The sequence below is a fragment of the Rana temporaria genome, chromosome 2 (genome assembly GCF_905171775.1).
Source record: "Rana temporaria chromosome 2, aRanTem1.1, whole genome shotgun sequence".
Taxonomy (NCBI): domain Eukaryota; kingdom Metazoa; phylum Chordata; class Amphibia; order Anura; family Ranidae; genus Rana; species Rana temporaria.
The window spans coordinates 298446977-298467312 of record NC_053490.1 but is presented as its reverse complement, the minus strand read 5'-3'; the positions used below and the strand labels follow the sequence as shown (position 1 = coordinate 298467312).

Genomic DNA, 20336 nt, shown 5'->3' with positions numbered 1-20336 from the left:
AAGGAAAAGGTAAGTGATCCAACAATGCACTAGCTTAAAGGAACCTATTTAGAAAATAAAAAACAAACCTTTACAACCGCTTTAAGGCAGGAAGTGTGTTACCAGCCAGATTACCAGGTAAAAAAAAATGCTGCTACCACATCTAATGACTGGTAAGCTGCAATAACTTTTTAGTTTTAGGATTAATACTGTGTTAAATAAGGGAGCCACCTAGAGATCTTAGGAAATGTTAGGCAAGAAACATGTACCAATGTATAACGCATGTACTGTATGTATGCAACACTGAAGACCTGTAGCTCTATGACCTAAGACAAGGCAGATAGCTGTAGAAAGCATAGAACAAGAAGCACTATGTGCAGGCAGAGAACAGCTTAGGAACTGCCACATATACCTTTGTGAGACACCGTTGATGATACAGTTGAAAATGGATTCTCTAACTCAAACACTTCCACGTCATTATCATCATCTTCTTGGGTTCTTAGCTCAAATGAGGCATGTTTTTTTTTTGCTGAGGCAAAGGTTAGCAAGAATTTGAATTTGTAAAAGTTCAAACAAAACCACTGGTTAAAGAGTGCATACTGTACTGTAATTGATAAAGGGATCAGCAGGAAGTATTTGAGGTGACAGAAGCTGGACAAACACTGTACTATTGGGCACAATGCAACTGATTTAAGCATTATTGGTACCAATAACAGTATAACATTAGGTACAACTAATCTCAGACTTAGTGTCAGTAAAAGTTAAAGTATACTTGAATAATCTTAGGTGTGATGTTTGATCCCTCCCCTTTCATGGAAGAAGAAAAAAAAAGAGAAGATTAAAAAAGTAGTATTTTTTTTTTTGCCCAATTCATACTTACTTAGGTGGATGCAGCATCAGTCCCATGCTGCATCTGTCCTCTGCACTGAGAACCAGGTGATTGAACATCGCCGATGGCTCGGTTCTCATAGATCCCTGAGCAGAGAGCTGCTGACTGTCAATCAGAAGCTCTCCTCTCTGCTCCTCCATGCTCACTGGAGCGCTGAGCTGTGGGGGGGGGGGGGGGGGTGGGGAGTAGCCACCTCAGGCTCTAAGTGGCTAGCTGAGTGGCTGAGATGGGCATCAATCCTGATTCAGTCTGCTCTCTGCTGAAAACGGGTCATAGGAGTGCAAAACTAAACTAGTTGGACACATAGGAGAAGCCCAGCCAAACAATCTTATAGGTAGATTCAGAAAGAGTTAGGCCGGCTTATCAGTAGATAAGCCGGCCTAACTCAGAATCTACGCCGCCGTATGTTTAAGCGTATGCTCAAACAGAGATACGCTTAAACATATTTAAGATACGACGGCTTGCGCCATCATATCTTAGATTGCAATTTTTCGCATGGCCGCTAGGTGGCGCTTCCATTGCGGCCGTCGTTTGCGTAAGTCGTCCGTGAATTGGGAGTTACGTCATTTACGTCCACGTCGAAATCAATAGGCCTGTACGGCGTACTTAGCCGCAATGCGCCCTGGGAAATGTAGGCGCCCGGCGCATGCACAGTGTAAAGAAAACGTCAAAAACGTGAGGTCAAGCCTCATTGGCATTAAACACGCCCCCCCCAACGCATTTGAATTAGGCGCCCTTACGCCCGCCGTGTTTACACTACGCCGCCCTAAGTAAGGAGGCAAGTGCTTTCAGAATCATGTACTTGCCTCTCTTACTTAAGGCGGCGTAGTGTAAACACGCTAGGCTACGCCGTCTTAAAACTGCACGGCCGTACCTGAATCTACCTATTAGACTGGACTTCATCTTTAAAAGAGAAATTCTGGATTCAGAAAAAAAATTATACTCACTTAGGTGGATGCAGCAACAATCCGATGGTGCATCTGTCCCCCGCTGCAATGAGAACTGAGCGATCAAACACCTCTGATTGTTCAGTTCTCAGCATTCTGTGAGCAGAGAATCAGGGACTGTTATTTTTCGGCTCTCTGCTCTGCCCCTCCAGTGCTCACTGGAGTGCAGGGCTATGGAGGGGTGGGAGGGGCTGGCTTAGGCTCTCGGTGAAGCGCTGAGAGGCTGAGCAAGCTGCTAGTCCAGGGTACTGGGTGGATCCTGCCCATATGGTTGGGATCCTTTCAGAGCTTTCACTGGCTCTGTGACATTAGCCAACAGCAGGCCTCAGCCCGCTGTCAGCTGAAAACACGTAACAGGAGTGCAGAAATATAGCCAAAATAGCTTTTCCATCCCCATGAGTAAGGTCTGATGGGCAGAGTGGAACGTGCTGGGGCATGGCCTGGCATTTACCATCATATAGCAGGCCTTGACTTGATGTGTCGGCTCCTGGGACACCTAGTCACTCTCTACCAAAGTAGCTTTGGCTATACAATGTATGCAACATTGCGTCAAGTAGCAGAGATCAGCAATCACAATAAGAAAGAGCAGATTTAATCACTGGGCATTCCTCACCTCAGGTCACCCATACAACAGATCTATGAAGGGCCTAAATAACTATAACTATAAGCCCACATTTGGGAATTTTCAGTTGATTCCATTAAAAGCACAGAAAAGGGCAAAATCCAATTACCATACAGACTAAATCACATACTGGTATAATCAAACTGTCCTACGAGCTACTATTAGTCATCAATCTCTGCAATTCACAGCCTGTTTTCTTATGAAAATACAATTTGGCTTTTATTGCAGCATAAATAATAATCTACAAAATACATCAACATATATGTGTTACAAGGTTGAGGGATCATCATCAGCATTCAGACTTTATAAAGAATGAAACAAGAAATGTAAGGGTGCAATTAGGGCGGCTAAGATAGAAGACACATAGCGGAAAAGAGCAAAAAAAGGAAATTCTTTAAGTATGTAAACAGTAAAAAAGGGAGGGCAGACCATATTGGCCCCATAAAAAAAAAAAAATCAGGAAGGACATCTAATTACAAAGGATGGGGAGATGGCGAAGGTATTGAATTTATTCTTCTGCTCAGTCTTCACGAGGGAATCGGGGGGCTTTAGTAACCAAAACTGCAGTGTCTATCCTCATGAAACATCAAAGGAAGCACCTCCATGGTTAACAGAGGACAGAATTAAAATTAGACTTGGAAAACGTAACATTATAAAATCACCGGGACCAGATGGCTTGCACCCGAGGGTACTTAGGGAACTCAGTCAAGTAATTGCCAGACCATTGTTCCTAATTTTTACTGACAGTCTACTGACTGAAATGGTACCAGTGGATTGGAGAAAAGCCAATGTAGCACCAATATTTAAAAAGGGCCCAAAATACATCCCTGGCAATTACAGACCAGTTAGCCTAACATCAATAGTATGCAAGCTCTTGGAGGGGATGATAAGGGACTATATACAAGATTTTAGTAATGAGAACGGTATCATTAGCAGTAATCAGCATGGATTCATGAAGAATCGTTCTTGCCAAACCAATCTATTAACCTTCTATGAGGAGGGGAGTTGTCATCATGATAAGGGAAGGCCCGTAGATTTGATGTATCTGGATTTTGCAAAAGCATTTGACACAGTTCCCCATAAAGGTTTACTGTACAAAATAAGGTCCGTTGGCATGGACCATAGAGCGAGTACATGGATTGAAAACTGGCTACAAGGGCGAGTTCAGAGGGTGGTGATAAATGGGGAGTATGGTCAGGGGTGGGTAGTGGGGTCCCCCAGGGTTCTGAGCTGGGACCAATCCGGTTTAATTTTTTTACATACGACCTCGAGGATGGGGTAAACAGTGCAATCTCTGTATTTGTGGACGATACTAAGCTAAGCAGGGCAATAACTTCTCCACAGGATGTGGAAACCTTGCAAAAAGATCTGAACAAATGAATGGGGTGGGCATGCAACTACATGTTCAATGTAGAAAAATGTAAAATAATGCATTTGGGTGGCAAAAATACGAATGCAATTTATACACGGGGGAGGGGGAGAACCTCTGGGGGAATCTAGGATGGAAAAGGACCTGGGGTCCTAGTAGATGATAGGCTTAGCAATGGCATGCAATGCTAAGCTGCTGCTAACAAAGCAAACAGAATATTGGCATGCATTAAAAAGGGGATTAACTCCAGAGATAAAACAATAATTCTTCCGCTCTACAAGACTCTGGTCCGGCTACATCTAGAGTATGCTCTCCAGTTCTGGGCACCAGTTCTCAGGAAGGATGTACTGGAAATGGAGAGAGTACAAAGAAGGGCAACAAAGCTAATAAAGGGTCTGGAGGGTATTCGTTATGAGGAAAGGTTGCGAGCACTGAATTTATTCTCTCTGGAGAAGAGACGCTTGAGAGGAGATGTGATTTCAATTTACAAATACCATACTGGTGACCCCACAATAAGGATAAAGCTTTTTTTGCGGAAGGGAGTTTAACAAGACACATGGCCACTCATTAAAATTAGAAGAAAAGAAAAGAGGATTAACCTTAAACTACGTAGAGGGTTCTTTACTGTAAGAGCAGCAAGGATGTGGAATTTACTTCCACAAGCGGTGGTCTCAGCGGGGGGCATCAATGGTTTCAAGAAACTATTAGTTTAATATTATTATTATTAAACGACTACAACATACAGGGATATACAAGGTAATACTGACATATAATCACACACAAAGGTTGGACTTGATGGACTTAATGCGTCTTTTTTTTAACCTCACCTACTATGTAACATAAGGGCCAATCAAAAGTAATTTTGCACTGATGCAACTTCAAAAATGAAAATTGGATTCATTGCTGCAGGTTACACTCCATGCAGATTACTGTTGTTACTATGGTAAAATGTGTATTTTAAATTGTACTTAGGGGTTATGTAGTGTTAGTTTTTAGCTTAAAGGGAATCTGTGATGAGAGAACAGAGAATACCACTTGAGAATGCTAGCTCCTTGGCTGTCACGATGATGCTTTGTTTTCAATACTCTGACTCTGATCAGGAACAAGCATACAGATATGGAACTATGACACTTTTCTGATACTCATTCACAGAACACTTTTTTGACTCAAATGACTGAAGTCAAACACAGCCAAGCAGCATTCAGGTGGCGAGCAAAGGCAGCCCAGCCCCATAAGGTCACATTAAGAATTAATGTCATGGGTTGGGGGGCGGGGTTAAGGGATAATTTTAAAACTTAACTGCAGGAAAAAATAAGATTTCTGTACTTCCTGTAAAATCCCTTTCTTATATTACAATAAGGGACACTGGAAGTCTTGGTTTTACTGCCACATATAGAAGGACTAGACACTGGCAAACACAAACACCTCAGACCAGCCCAGGACAACCCCTCTTACTACCAGCCTCATTTTGTATCAAAGAATTACCAAGAGCATGAGCACACAGAAGCCCCTCAAGGGACTCCAACTAAAGGATTTTATGGGGTTTTCTTTCTTTCTTTCTGGTGGCAACACAACAAGCAAACACTAACAGACCCAAGAACAGACCAGGGACCATCTGCAGCTCAAAGAGCAGCCTGAAACTGGCAGAAGAGTCCACAATATCCACCTGGTAGAACTCAAAAGAACAGAAGACCAGGTGGCAACCATACAAATCTGGGTAATTGCTGCTTGATGCTGAAAAGCTCAGCAAGCACTCAAGGATCTAATAGAGTGCACCTTGGAACCCCCGTCCAGGCATAAACCCTCCCATCTCAGATAAGTCTCAGTTTTGAAGCAAGCATTGAAGAACAGACAAGAGGAGGGATTTCGGTGTCCTTTGATCTACTCCAAGAAAAGGATTTTACAAGTAAAACGAGAATCCTAATTTCTTAATCGTATATCACAGAACACAGAGGTGTTCATATTCATGCTGGCATGTAAAAACAAGAACAAAAAGCCTATACTGACCCCATGGGAACAACAGCACTCAGTCTCACACATTTCACATGGACAAGACTATTCTGGTATTGCTGTTCTGTGAAGACATGTGGTGGTACCGATAAATAATTACCAAACCAAGTTATAAAAGACTCAAATCAATAGACAAATCATCAGTAAATGAGCGGGTAGCCCCAACTAAATTACATGAACGATGCAGCCAGTAGACCAGGAGGAGGCGCTGTATCTAAAGTGGAAACAAGGAAAGAAAAAGAGCCAGCTGTTTGCACAGAGTGCACGCTGGCAGCGGTTCACCCGTACGAAGAGAGAGCTGGACTGTGGCAGCATGACACATTGGAACAGCTATTAACCTGCCATATGGATACTGACAGCTCTGGCTGATCATACAGAGGACAGCATACCTGACAGCTTGGAGGTGGTGAGATTCTTTAGACATACAAGAGCACTGTGGTGCCTGTCACAGAGCTACTTCCTCGGTGCACTCTGCCCCTACCCAAAGATTCAATAGGCACATGTACGGAGGAGTATCATCCACAGGCTGGATCTAGCAGAAAGATAGGGGTTTTGTGCTAGGAAAGACTGTCAGCGGTAATGATCCTAGTTTACATTACCTGATTTACCATCTGGATGCAATTCTTGTTTGTCCCCTTGGCATGCTCCACCTTTGCTCAGAGGGTTGGGTGCAAGCACAACCAGTGGATAGCAACCCAATCATTACATCTCGGCGTAGCGATATATATGACTTTAGCTCTGGGAACTTCCACCACCTACCCACAGGATTACCCCAGGACTGGGGTGTAGGAAGGACACAGAGAACAGGTCTAACTCGGACGCTGGAGTGAGCCTTAGTGATGGGGGGGGGGGGGGGGTTGGGTGAAGTGGTGGGAGGATTGGTAAGGGTTAGGGGACTCCATATATTTGGTATATTTTTTTATGTCCAATAATAAATTGCAAAAAGTAGCCTGAGGTGCCCTATCCTTTTGGTGTTTGTTCTGTAGTGATCATATGAAGCCATTTATTATCACATAGTTGTTTGGCTCCTCATAATAAATAAATAAAATCACCCAAATGGCCCTGAATAAAAGTTTACATAACATGGAATGTTTGGCCTTCGTACAGACACAAGGTAACACACTCAGGTTAAAATGGCAATTAAAAGGTAATTTCCCACATCTGTGGCTTTTTAAATTGCAATTAGTGTCTGTTTAAATTGTCAGCGAGTTTGTTAGCGCTCACGTTAAGGCACCAAGCAGACTAGATACGAATCCATGGGGAGCAGAAAAGAACTGTCAAAAGACCTGCGTAGCAAGGTAATGGAACTTTATGAAGCTGAAAGGATATACCGTATATACTCAAGTATAAGCCGATCCGAGTATAAGACGAGGCACCTAATTTTTCCACAAAAAAATGGGAAAACGTATTGACTCGAGTATAAAGTGAGAAATGCAGCAGCTACTGTAAGTGAAAAAGAGGTTCAACAATGCCCATTTGCACACCTCACTGTGCCTATTGCAAGCCTTACTGTGCCCATTGCAATCTCACCTCACTGTGCCCATTGCAATCTCACCTTACTGTACCCACAAGTCAGACTGGGCTGACTTGTCCCACAATGACAGAATGTTGCATTGTTGAGTAGTTATAAAAAACTGACAACAAATAACAGACCCAAAAAGCTCATGTAAATGTAGTGTGTGGGGCAATTCTTGGACTGATGACTTTGAATCTTAGATCAAACCGCCTGAGGTCTGTCTGCGCAAAAAACACTCTGGCCTGTGCCGTGTCCAGAACTAGATCCAAATACATTCAAACTGCTAAAATGTCAGAACAGTCAAAGCTACGTTGTCTGGCAAAGCCTGCGCCAACTGTTGCTTCAAGAGTAGTTTGTTCAATTATCCCATAATGGGGATGCCACAAAAGTCAAGCAGGGCTAATACTAGGTCCAGAACCTTGGTGGACACCCAAGATACACACAATAGGCCAAAAACGAAGGCCACAACTAGTAGTGTGCGGGATCCCACAGCAAAGCATAGGAAATGCCGATACACTGAATAAATGACTTGTACTGCAGGTACGTGTCCTTAACATCTACATCTAGAAAGTCTCCCTGGTGAAGGGAGATTGTGGAGAAAATGATGCTTCCATTTCATTGTGCCCATTCACCCCTCACAGTATTTGTAGCTGTTGAAATACATGTTTTTGTTCCTAGGGTGAAGATCCTCTAACACAGTGGTTCTCAACCTTGCTAGTGCCGTGACCCCTTGATAAAATTTCCCAAGTTGTGGGGACCCCTAACAGTAAAATTATTTCGTAGCGTGGGTTGTCCGCACCCAAGGCAAGGCAATGGGATGAGTGGCAGTGATGGCGGGATTTGGGATGAGTGGCAGTGCTGGCGGGGAGTTCTGATCAGCCGACTTAGGTGCTCTTGATCAAGGGCATCTGCTGATCTGAGAACTGTAGTGGGGACTTTTAATGGCAACTATAATCACAGGTTGTGTTACTCACGGTGTCTCCGACTTTGTGGTATCTCGTAGCAGTGACACCTATGACAAAATCAGGAGATAGGGTCTCCAGCTCCTCCCATTTCACATTCCTCACCAGTCAGCTGACATCTAGTTTCTGTTCCACAGCCAATGCTGTCAACTGAATGGGCAGCTGTGAAGAGGCTGGGTGGGCAGTGGGCCCCAGGAACAGCCCTGCTGGGCAGCCACAGGTTCCAGGGACAGCCCTGCTGGGTGACCGCAAAAAGGCTGGGAGAGCGGTGCAGGCTTCAGGAACAGCCCAGGATTCGGCGACCCCTGGCAAATCCCCATTCAACCCCCAGGTTGAGAACCACTGCTCTAACATATGTTCAAAGCTTTCCTTGCACTATGCAAAACAAAACAAGAAGTTTCACTATGGTATACCATTATGGTAATTGACAGATTTGACCACCTCAAATGCTGAACATTTACATGGCAGTTCTCTAGAAATTTCTAGCATTCCTAAATAGCTTTTGATAAGGATTAATACATCTTCCTAACATACCTCCCATATAGATGATTTGAATGTGTAGATATTTGGTTAGAAAAATATTTGGTTTAGTTGGAAATCTGAATTGTAGAGATATAAGGGATTCTGGAAAAAAGACACCTACACTGGATACAACATGCAGTTTTTAAAACTATTAGTTACTGCAAATTCCACACCTGTGGCCCTTTTCGGTCACCCATGAAGCCTTGCCAAAAGTACTCCCAATGATTCCTACTTCCTGACTTATTCCCAGGATATGGGCTAAAAGAAAATGGCAGCTGAACCTCCCAAATAAAGTGACAATCTTGATAATTTTCCTCAAAGAAGGAGCCCTCAGCGACCATTTTGTTGTAGAATGTAATTCGATATTAGGAGCATTTCAGCCAGGCTTCATAGGCATCAGCCAGGCTTCATAGGTTACAAACATCACAGTGTATTTTAAACTACTCAGTCCTCTTGTCTGTATCGGCCAGTTTAGGCAAAAGGTGCAGTTAGCCGCTAATATTAATCGATAGGTTACGTTTTAGGGTTTATGTTATGTGTTAGGAACACATTTAGGCCCCTTTCACACTTATACGACTTGTCCCACGATTTGTGATGGCAAAGTAGCATGACAAGTCGTTTCCCATGATTTCCAATGACAACCATCCATATTAGTGCGATTTCACTTCAAAGTAGTCCCTGCACTACTTTGGTCCGATTTTGATGCCACTTACACAGGCATTCCCTGAAATCGCAGCTGTGAATCGCAGGAAAATGGCGATCGCGAAATCACGTTAAAATCGCACGACTTTAAAGTCGCAGTAGTGTGAAAGGGGCCTTTGGCGAGGGTTTTGTTAAACTAAAGGGTTAAATTACTTATTAAGCTCAAATTTAAAGGCATATGTTTATGTATAATATGTAAAACCTTTATATTATGCATTATTGTAATTGCTGAATGTCTGATTAGAAACAACTGTCTAATCCAGACAATCAGCAATTCTCCATCGTTCACTGACAACAGTGTGCCTGTGTAGCCGAGTGTGGCTTCTCACAGACACTTCCTGATACTGTTAGGGTCTGTGCAAGTAACACAGCATAGCCCTACCCATGTCTCACACCATCCACGATGTCATATGTTTTCTTGTGCATCTCCATTCATGAGCGTGCTCTGAGAGGAGGAATAGGATTAAGGAGACATACCCTCTAGCTGCCCTAGCTGTATATATGGAGAGTACAATGGATTAAAGTGCTGCGCTATGGGTGTACAGTGATATAGAATTGGCATACTAGCTCATTATGTATAACCTCAGATCGAAGCCCCAGCAGCGGTCCGTGTCTCCCCCTCCGGCCGCCAACATCTCTCCTGACACTTACTTCCAGGTATCGCGGCTCAGGCGCTGTGATTGGCCAGAGAATGTGGGCAGGAGCCACCGGTAATGGCACAGTGACTGGAGCAACGGCTCATAGGTGCCATTGCTTCAGTTTTCTCCAGTGCGCATGTGCCGATAATATTGGCACATGCAGGGGACAAGGGATATCTCCTAAACCGTGCAGGTTTAGGAGATATCCTTGGTAGCTACAGATAAGCCTTAATATAGGCTTACCTGTAGCATAAAGTTGTTTTATAGGGTTTACAACCACTTTCAGTATGTGTAGCTCCTGGCTTTTATTTATTTTATTTTTGGGGCAGTGGCAAGGTTATAAATTTGGCATAGGTTGAAGCCCAATTTTAGTCAAAGTTTTTATTTTAGTTTTGTAAAAATTTGGAAAAAATAAATACTTGGTCAAGTTTTTACTGCTGTCCAAGATCCTATTCAGAGAGATTTCCTCTGACAGCTGAACAAGAAATGGTGGCAACAGATGTCACCATGGTAGGAAGTCAAAAGCATTAATAACCCGATCGCTTAATACCATTACTAACCATCGTAACCTGGCAGCGATTTTAGCAGTTCCCTATCTAACATGATCTTAGTCTATATAACAAAACATTTCTTCATCTCCTGTCCCCACAAGTAGTAAGGGCAGATGACAGATAAAGTGTTCCACTGCTGAAAATGTATGTACCAAAAGTCCTGATGGAAACCCAATTCTGTTTAATTTTTATACTTACTGTATATAAATCAAGTGTTCTACACCGACTAATCTAAGGATATTTATTGGTGTAATTAAGTTATTAATTCACACAAGAAAGTTACCCAGACACAGTCCATTAAAGTCAAGGACCGATAAAGTAAACAGTAATAAGGGGTTAAAAAAAAAGGTAAAAAAAATAATAATACACTTACCCCCATCTAGGCTATGTGAGGCTCGTTTACTGGCAGTGCGTTCAAACTGTGGGGCAGGTCTATCTATGAGTGCGCTGGCGTGTCTAGTCTGGGCCTGTGTGCGCCCACTGTATCGGAATTTGGATCCCAATGAGAGGAATCGTTGTTTAGGAATGGACTCTGCAGATGTCAACCTGAAAGAAAAAAAAAACAGGTACAATACTTGCATAACAAGAAATCATTTTGGAAATATTTTTTAAATAGTTTTGCACAAGCCTGTAATCCGCAACCAACCTGAAAAATGTGTGGTGCTCCACACAGACCTTCCAAAGTTTTTTCGCAGCTCTGTAACTGGGCAGCTTAAATCCTATAGTGCTCTCATACTGCTCTTGCTATTGAGAGAAAAAGATCTTGTTAATATACGAAACATACAAACACTATAATTAGAAATGGGACAGCTTCCTCAATTCCACCAGCAGTTCACCTGATCCCGTTTAATACACCAGTGTTATTCACATTTATTTTTGTCCTATATTATATCTTATGCTTTTCTTGAACCATCTGCCTGATGCTTAAAAGCAAACAAGATAGAAGAACCACCTTGTTACATCTAATCAGTCAACTCCCAAAGCTGTTTTGCCCACTGTAAACAATAAAGAAAAGCATAGTAATTTTACAGTTTGCCATTTCTCAGTTCTATCTATTTAGAGGCAAACAGAGAGGAAACAGATGCTCACACAGAGATTGTTATTCGTTACGAAGACACTGTTAGCCAGTATATATATAAGCTCAGATGATGGGATGTGAACAGAGGAAAATAGATTATGACCTACTTTTTCACATCAAAGCTCCATCATGTGTGTCATTAAAAAGCCAGTGTGGACTGTCATCTCATCATGTCTATAAAGAGATCTATAGTGTTTAATGTGGCATTACTTGTCAGTTACATGCCACAAATGTAGATACAGCCCTGAATAGGGACAGAATTTGAGATTCATTCATATTATGAAACAACTGTATGTATACAGACACACTATAACCTTTCAATACAACTTGTTGCTGAATGAAGAAACGCATGAAACTTTCACAGATGATTCGTTTGCTTGGTTGGTGCAAAAGCGTGTACATCTGGCCAGCCACTATCTCAGGCCTATGGCTAGTCTAGAGTGCTGAATGGTAAGAGTATCAGCCACTGATACAGTATCTCACAAAAGTGAGTACACCCCTCACATTTTTGTAAATGTTTTATTATATCTTTTCATGTGACAACACTGAAGAAATTACACTTTGCTACAATGTAAAGTAGTGAGTGTACAGCTTGTATAACAGTGTAAATTTGCTGTCCCCTCAAAATAACTCAACACACAGCCATTAATGTCTAAACTGCTGGCAACAAGAGTGAGTACACCCCTAATTGAAGATGTTCAAAATTGGGCCCAATTGACCATTTTCCCACCCCGGTGTCATGTTAGTCTTACAAGGTCTGAAGTGTTAATGGGGAGAAGGTGTGTTAAATTTGGTGTTATCGCTCTCACGCTCTTATACTGGTCACTGGAAGTTCAACATGACACGCCCTGGCAAAGAACTCTCTGAGGATCTGAAAAAAGAATTGTTGCTACATAAAGATGGACTAGGCACTTTTTCTTAAAAAAAAAAAAAAGATGGACTAGGCTATAAGAAGATTGCCAAGACCCTGAAAATTAGCTGCAGCACGGTGGCCAAGACCATATAGTGGTTTAACAGGACGGGTTCCACTCAGAACAGGCCTCACCATGGTCGACCAAAGAAGTTGAGTGCACATGCTCAGTGTCATATCCAGAGGTTGTGTTTGGAAAATAGACGCATGATTGCTGCCAGCATTGCTGCAGAGGTTGAAGGGGTGGGGGATCATCCTGTCAGTGTTCAGACCATACACCGCACACTGCAACAAATTGATCTGCATGGCTGTTTTCCCAGAAGGAAACCTCTTCTAAAGATGCACAAGAAAGCCTGCAAACTATTTTTATGAAGACAATCGGACTAAGGACATGCTGAGCCATGAGTCCTATGAACACTATGTCACTAGCCAGAGAGAAACTTCCAGTAGTGAGGTACAGCAATTTTAAGTAGGTAAACATTAAAATAATGAATATATATATCTTGGGTGGATAAGGGCTTTCCTAAAATTAACAGTTATAGTGGATGCAGTGTGGTGGAGAAATATGCCATTGGCAAATTGGTTTTGGTAAAGATAGTATTTATGTTGGGTAAAAACTCTGAGCACAACAGTTGGAGACTTATTTTCCCATATTTGCTCAAATCACTCTATTGGAGTGTCATAGAATGGGCAGGAGGGGGAGCACGGAGAGTCACCTGACAACCACACCAAACTGCATATCTTGCACAAGCTCAGCACTCCATACTGAATGGACTTTATATGATTGCACTTTATTTGTTTGCACTTTAATTGCGCTGAGCACTTTATATCGCATTGTTAAGTAATGTTATACTATTGAATATGTTGATGCAGGTATTTTGAATTGGATATCATATTAGCGTTTTGTTTATAGGAGCAGCGCTGAGTTTAATATAAATTTCTATCACTTTGGGGCAGTTGCCAAGAAAGCCTGAAGGTAGCGGAATATAACCCATAGATTACGAAGCAACTCCTGTGCTACTAAATAAACTGCCGTAATTCTATTCCTTCCACAGTGAGAGTCTTGTAAAGGCAAGGATTTTTGCCAGAGAATAGGTGTAGGAACTCACAGACCCCACTCCCCAAACTTTGTCACCCGCCAGTATGGGAGAGTAGCTATATGATGTGTTTGTTGTGCATGCCATGTCAAATGGTGGGAGTGGCCAAATTGCAGTAACAGTGAAGGGTCTTAAAAGGTTATTGGTAAATAAAATCAGAGTGCGTTACGCACAGAGTGCAGGGTTCAAAAGTGGGTCAAGCAGAGGGTGCAGGGTCCAAGTACAGGGTGTAGGATCCAAGAGTGGGCCAAGCACAGGGTTCAGGGTCCAAAAGTGGGCCAGGCACAGGGTGCAAGAGCAAGAGTGCGCTAAGTACAGGGTTCAAGAGTGCGGTAAGCACAGGGTGAAGGGCTCAGCTCTCTTTCTCAGCTCCTTAACTCTACATCCCTCATCCACATCTCACTTCTGCACTCTTCCTTAGCTCTGACCTCCGAACCCCCCCACAAAACACCACTATTTTCTACATGTTTGCCTTTAACCTTTCAGCAGCGCCAGCCAGGCTCTAGTAATTCCTGCAACCTTGGCTTGTTTTTCCCAACACACTCTGTGGAGCAACTGGGAGAGGTGCGCTGTCACTTGTCAACACAGAAGTTGGATTTCTGTGTTTAAAAGTGAAAATGAGGAGCACAGGGCCAATGCCAGAGGTGGTGGAATGGAGTGCCACCACATTATGGCTGAACGGTGTAACAATATGAAAATTTAACCCCAGTTTTTTTAGAGAAAGTATCTTACCAAATCACTCATTGAATTAGCTTTAAAAATTTGATCCCAAAATAAAAAAGCACACGATGGATAAGTAAAATAAAAATATAAAATATGACAAAATACATCTTACATACCTCTCCTGGACGTATCTTAATGAAAAAGCTACTTCTTTTGTATGAGATTTTTAATACTTTGGGCCACGGGAAGCGATTGATCCTCAGGTTGTCCTTGAAGACCATGAGTCCTCCAGAGCAAACTCCAAGTTTGATATCTACACCCTCCAAGTCCTAAAAAACACAACAGGTGAACTCACTCATGTCACTCCAAAAGGCTGTGCATACAACAATACTATATAAGCAAAGCAGAAAATTCTAACTAGCAGTGTAAAATCAGGACCTTTGATGAACTCCTAAAATAAAGTCAAAGCTGATAAGCAGCAAACAGTTATTGCCTGGATTTTCAATTTACACTTACAACAATAAAAGTATGAAACCCTTTAATGCATGCTGTTTGGATGATTTAATCCAAATTATTAACAGAATTACAGTTAAAATAACTATAACTTCCATGATAAAAATACTTAAAACTAGATATACTACAAATATTACAATAAAAACAAAGGTATCGCCCTTTGGGACAGATGAGATTGACAAATATAAATACAATAAAAACATTTATTGCAGAAATAATGACGCATAAAAGAGTAGCATAAACAAAGGCAAAGCCGATACAATTGTAAAGATCGCATTGCATTAGAAATACATGAGTATACATGACATCTATAAACACCCGATGTGTTTCGCGAGCTGTGACTCGCTCTTTAGGGGTGCATGCATGAGGGGTATATCTGGAAATTAATGACCAAAAAGGTAATGCAACACATGAATAAAATGATGAATAAATGACAAGAGGGGCCTTACAGAAAAAGGAAAGACCCCCATACTCACCAATCGGCAAGGCCTGGGTGCCTGTGTCTGTGTTCACCAAGGATGGCAGCAATCAATGTTTGGGATGGGAGCGGAGGGAACAGAACCAACCAAAAATCCCAACCAAGGAACAACGGGAAGGCAGACATGGCATGGTAACTTTTCTGTTAACAACTGCTACTTTAGTCAAGCTTGAAGATAAGCTAACCTAGTCCATGCCTCCCACTGCAATATGGTTCTACTTTTCCCTCTGTGACATCAGCTCTCCATGCAGTTTCTGACACTGGGCTACCATCTGAGCCACTTCATAAACCCAGTTAAGGCCCATTATTCAGAGGAACTAAATTGTCTCAAGTGGACCTTCCCTCAGGTGAAAATTGTATGACATTATCATCTTCAGTTTTCCTAAAAATCTACTTTAATTGTGTCGGTCACTCAGAATGTGCACCGCAATATTAGAAAATATGTACATCATTAACAGCAGAGCAGAAAACATACCTTAGCATGGTGAATATCCAAACCATACATTGTCAGCTTTTTGGCATTTTCCAGAAACTCCAGGTCAGCCTGGGCAGGAGTCATTGATCTGGGATATAAAAAAAAAAAGTTAAGAACATTGCATTATACAAAAATAAAAATATTACCATCAATTCAGTTGGAAACCTAAAATAGAACTCCAGAAACACTACAAAAAAACACTAATGAATACGATCTATGCAAAAACAGGATTTCTGCAGTTACGATGAAATCCTTTTCTTGCAGATTACTGTTATACTGCCAAAAGACTGAACACTAACAAAGCTGTGAGTCATCCAGGTAACGCTCCTTTCACTCATGCTCCTGCTTTATGGAAAAGCAATAGTAAGAATGGATCAGAAGGAGAGAGTGGTGGGACCTGTGCCCCCAATGAACTCAAAAAATAAAATAAAAAATAAAAAGATTTGATGGTAAGCACAAAAACCCTTTTGTCATTAATTAGGGGACACAGGGTTAATGTTGAGAAAGGGAGGATGTCCAAATGAAGTGCAAGATAGGGGCAGGAAAAAAAGAAAAGGAAAGGCTAACAACTCCTCCAAAACAGTGTATAACTGAGGCCGCGTTGCATATCTGAGAAATAGATGATTGCTGCTGAAGGCATCTGAGGCACTCCCTGATCTAGTGGTGTGTGGCTTGACAACAAAAGGAGAAATCTTGATCTTTAAGCCTATAGGCCAGTAGTTCTTCCTAGTGCCGTGACCCCTTGATAAAATTTCCCAAGTTGTGGGGACCCCTAACAGTAAAATTATTTTCGTATCGTGAGTTGTCAGCGCCTGGGCCAAGACAAGTAATTCGCACCCCCAAACCCACAGACACTTGGCTCTCCCTGAGTCCCTTCCACTTGTACAGTATTAAAACCCCTTCTGGTACATTTTCAGATGTACTCTTTGTTCTTCTTTCTTTCCCTTTTATCTCTCTCTATCCAAATTTCTTGTTTTTTCCCCCATCCGTCTTTCTTGTTCCTTTCTCTCCTTTTCTTTGTTCCACCCCTCTTTTCCTCTCCCTTCCATGTATTCTTTATTTTTATTCCTTCTCTTACTCCTTGGTGGGATGGTGGGATGAGTGGATTAGGTGCTCTTGAACAAGGTCACCTGCTGATCTGAGAACTGTTGTGAGGACTTTTAATGGCAACTATAATCACAGGTAGTGTTACTCACTGTGCCTCTGACTTTGTGGCATCTCGTAGCAGTGGCACCTATGCCGGAATCAGGAGATAGTCTCCTCCAACCCCTCCCACTTCACATTCCTCATTAGTCAGCTGACCTCTAGCCTCTTCCCCCCCCACCCATGCCATGAACTGAATGGGCGGCTGCAAAGAGGCTGAGTGGGAGGCCACGGGCTCCAGGGACAGCCCAGCTGGGCGGCCACAAAAAGGCAGGGAGAGTGGTGCGGGCTTCAAGAACAGCCCAGGATTCGGGGACCCCTGGCAAATCATAATTTGACCCCCGAGGGGGTCCCGACCCCAGGTTGAGAACCACTGCTATAGGCTTACATAAATAAACTGCCTAAGCCACTTCGCAATAGTGGAAGAAGAGGCAGGTTGTCCCTTATGAGGACCCTTGGGAATGATGAAAGAGGAGTTGGTCCATCAGAAGGCAGCCCCTAGATGACAGGTGAACTTGCATAGCTTGCACCACATCCAAACAATGGAGAAATATCTCCTTAGGATGTAACCGTGCAGGACCAATAAACAAAAGGTGTAAGAAAGACATCACCTTTGTGATATAATGTCGTTGGACAGAGATTGAAATGCAATGTCCTGAAGGGGAGAATTCAACTTAGGATGAAAGGCCTCAAGACAACCCTGTCTCTGTAGCGCCAGAAAACATTTTTACAAGTAAAAATCTGTAAAAAGAAAAACAAAAGTGACAGCAACAAGGAAAGCTACCTTGTGAGGGTAGAAAAAAAAATCGGATAGGTTCAAAAGACTTTATTTTTTCTGTTCCCCCATATGGGATTCTTAACAATCCTATGTTCCCCCAAACAATGTAAGATCCCAAGAGTTTTATTTGGTGGCATAATAAGAATGTTAAATATATACATGACCTCTTATCGTTGGAATGGATCAAAACATCAAAGCATCTCCCTCTATCAGAATTATCACATTTAATTCAGATTACAGATTTAAAAAAAAATACCCTTCTCTCTCATACTACATGTTCGGCCCTCTTAACACAATCCACATTCCCCTGTCATTATTTCTCTTCTTTACGAGTCACAAATTTCTTCCCAATCCACCAATAAACCTGCCTATGCTTTTGCTTGGGAACTGGATCTGGGAGACTCTTTAGATATCAGCGAATAGAGTAAAATCTGAACAAATATGGCCAAATGTTCCATTAATGCTCAAGCCCAAGAAAATACATAGAAAATACTTGCTCACTGGTATATGACTCCAAAAAAACTAACACACATTTCTCCTTCAATCTCTCCTTTATGCTTTAGAGCAGGAGTTTTTAAACTATGACCCTCCAGTTTTTCAGAAACTACAATTCCCATCATGCCTAGTCATGTCTGTGAATGCCAGAGTTTTACAATGCATCATTGGATGTGTAGTTCCGCAACAGCTGGATGACCGTAGTTTGGAGATCCCTGCTAGAGGATGTAATACTAGAGGGACTTTATTATATTTTTGGTGGGAATGCTCTATTTTTCAGAAATTATGGACAAAAATGTATGATATGATTAGCCTCATTTTCGTCAAACTCATAATTCTAGGCCCTTGGGAAGTCTTACTACATAGACCACATTTGAGCTTTAGAAAATCTGAAAGAAAATTGATCTCTCTTATTTCATTGGCCACACCACAAACTATTGCTAAAGCCTGGAGAACTCCAACCCAGAGACGTAAAGCAAAGAATTATGGGCACAATAATCCATGAAGAATAGCCTCTATTTTACTTGATAACCATTTTAACTTTTTAAAAATCTGGTCACCATGGCTCGACTATACCAACATACCTAACATAGATGGTTCTTTGCTTTCTCTCTAAATTGATATAACTACGTTCATCATTCACCTAAGCCAAGCATATCCTAACCCTCCTCTCCTACTTCTTTATTTTCCTTTTCTCCCCCTCTTTTTTTTGTCAACCATTCTTACTATATTTAAGTTGTTTACATTTTTTACACTTTTTTTTCTGGTTTTATATATCTATAATATATTCTCTTTTTTGTTTTTCTTATATATAACATTTCTCAATAACTCTGTTTATATATTTTATTCAGATTTTCTTCAGTAACAAAAGACTGATTCTGTTTCTGAAGGGCCATGGGACCATGTTAAGGTCAAACAGTGGAACAGGTGGATGTACTCTACTCTAGCAACACCCTCTACAAAGGCTTTCATCAGAGAATGAGAGGCAAGTAGTCTGAAAAAGTATTGTGACAGCCAAGATCTGTTCAAATGATCTAGACCAGACTGGAGGAAGGCCAGAATGAATGTCTGTATCTCCTGGGATAGAATTTCCTTGTCACGAACCAGGTTAACTAGATGCAATGATCGCCCCTACGAAGGGGTGCATTTTCCAACATTTAGGAGCTTCGGAATAACAGGATTGGAAAGGCCCAACCTCATCATAGTCATGATGTTAAAGCCAGGGACTGTGAAGCAGGGTAATAAACAAGTCCTTGGGAGATCCAGGAATCTGATGAGTTTTCAAGGAGTCTGAGTACCAAATCTGCCTGTGTCATATCGGTGCCATGTGGATCACCAGAATGCCCTCTTTTACAATTCTATAAAGCAGATGAGGAAGGAGCTTCGGGGAAAAAAAGGGGGAAAATCTGTCGGAACTGATCCCATCGCCAAGGAAACAGCTGCTATGGCTTGGAGTCCCTGGAGAGGACAGGTCTGTCTCTGCACAGTGTGCAGAGATAGACCTGTCATCTGCCTACTCAGCGGGGATCGACGGAGCGATCCCTGCTGAGCTTAAGCGGAGCTCGCACACGGACAGCCCCGTGTGAAAGGACCCTTACAGTCAATATGGAACCCTTCTTTCACATGTTTACAAAGTTAAAGCGGTCCTCCACCCTAAAGTGGAGTCCCGCTGATCGGAACCCTCCCCCCCTCCGGTGTCACATTTGACACCTTTCAGGGGGGAGGGGGGTGCAGACACCTGTCTAAAGACAGGTATTTGCACCCACTTCCGGCCACACGCTACGGGCGAAAGACGGGCATTCCGTCACATCCCGTCTGTCGCCCGTTGTGTGCTGGGAACACTCGGCTCCCAGCACACAGCGTGTGAGCCAATCGGCGGGCGCAGCGCGACTCGCGCATGCGCCGTAGGGAACCGGGCAGTGAAGCCGCAGCGCTTCACTTCCTGGTTCCCTCACCGTGGATGGAGGGGGGAGCAGCAGGGTGACGAGCGATCGGCTCA

The 20336-nt window shown here is 42.5% G+C and overlaps 1 protein-coding gene across 22 annotated transcripts in view; it reads right to left on the bottom strand.

Annotated features, from left to right (window-relative positions):
- EPB41 (erythrocyte membrane protein band 4.1) overlaps positions 1-20336 on the bottom strand; it is a 206288-nt gene that overhangs the window by 59107 nt on the left and 126845 nt on the right. For 18 of the 22 annotated variants that reach the window (XM_040337259.1, XM_040337240.1, XM_040337246.1 and 15 more), the window contains exons 8-12: positions 15922-16009; positions 14632-14784; positions 11354-11451; positions 11081-11253; positions 392-508 (exon numbers count right to left, since the gene is read on the bottom strand). In XM_040337259.1, coding sequence (XP_040193193.1) covers positions 392-508; positions 11081-11253; positions 11354-11451; positions 14632-14784; positions 15922-16009 — 629 coding nt within the window. The remainder of the gene's footprint in view (positions 1-391; positions 509-11080; positions 11254-11353; positions 11452-14631; positions 14785-15921; positions 16010-20336) is intronic. The other 4 variants (XM_040337250.1, XM_040337251.1, XM_040337257.1 and 1 more) reach the window with 1 other exon arrangement.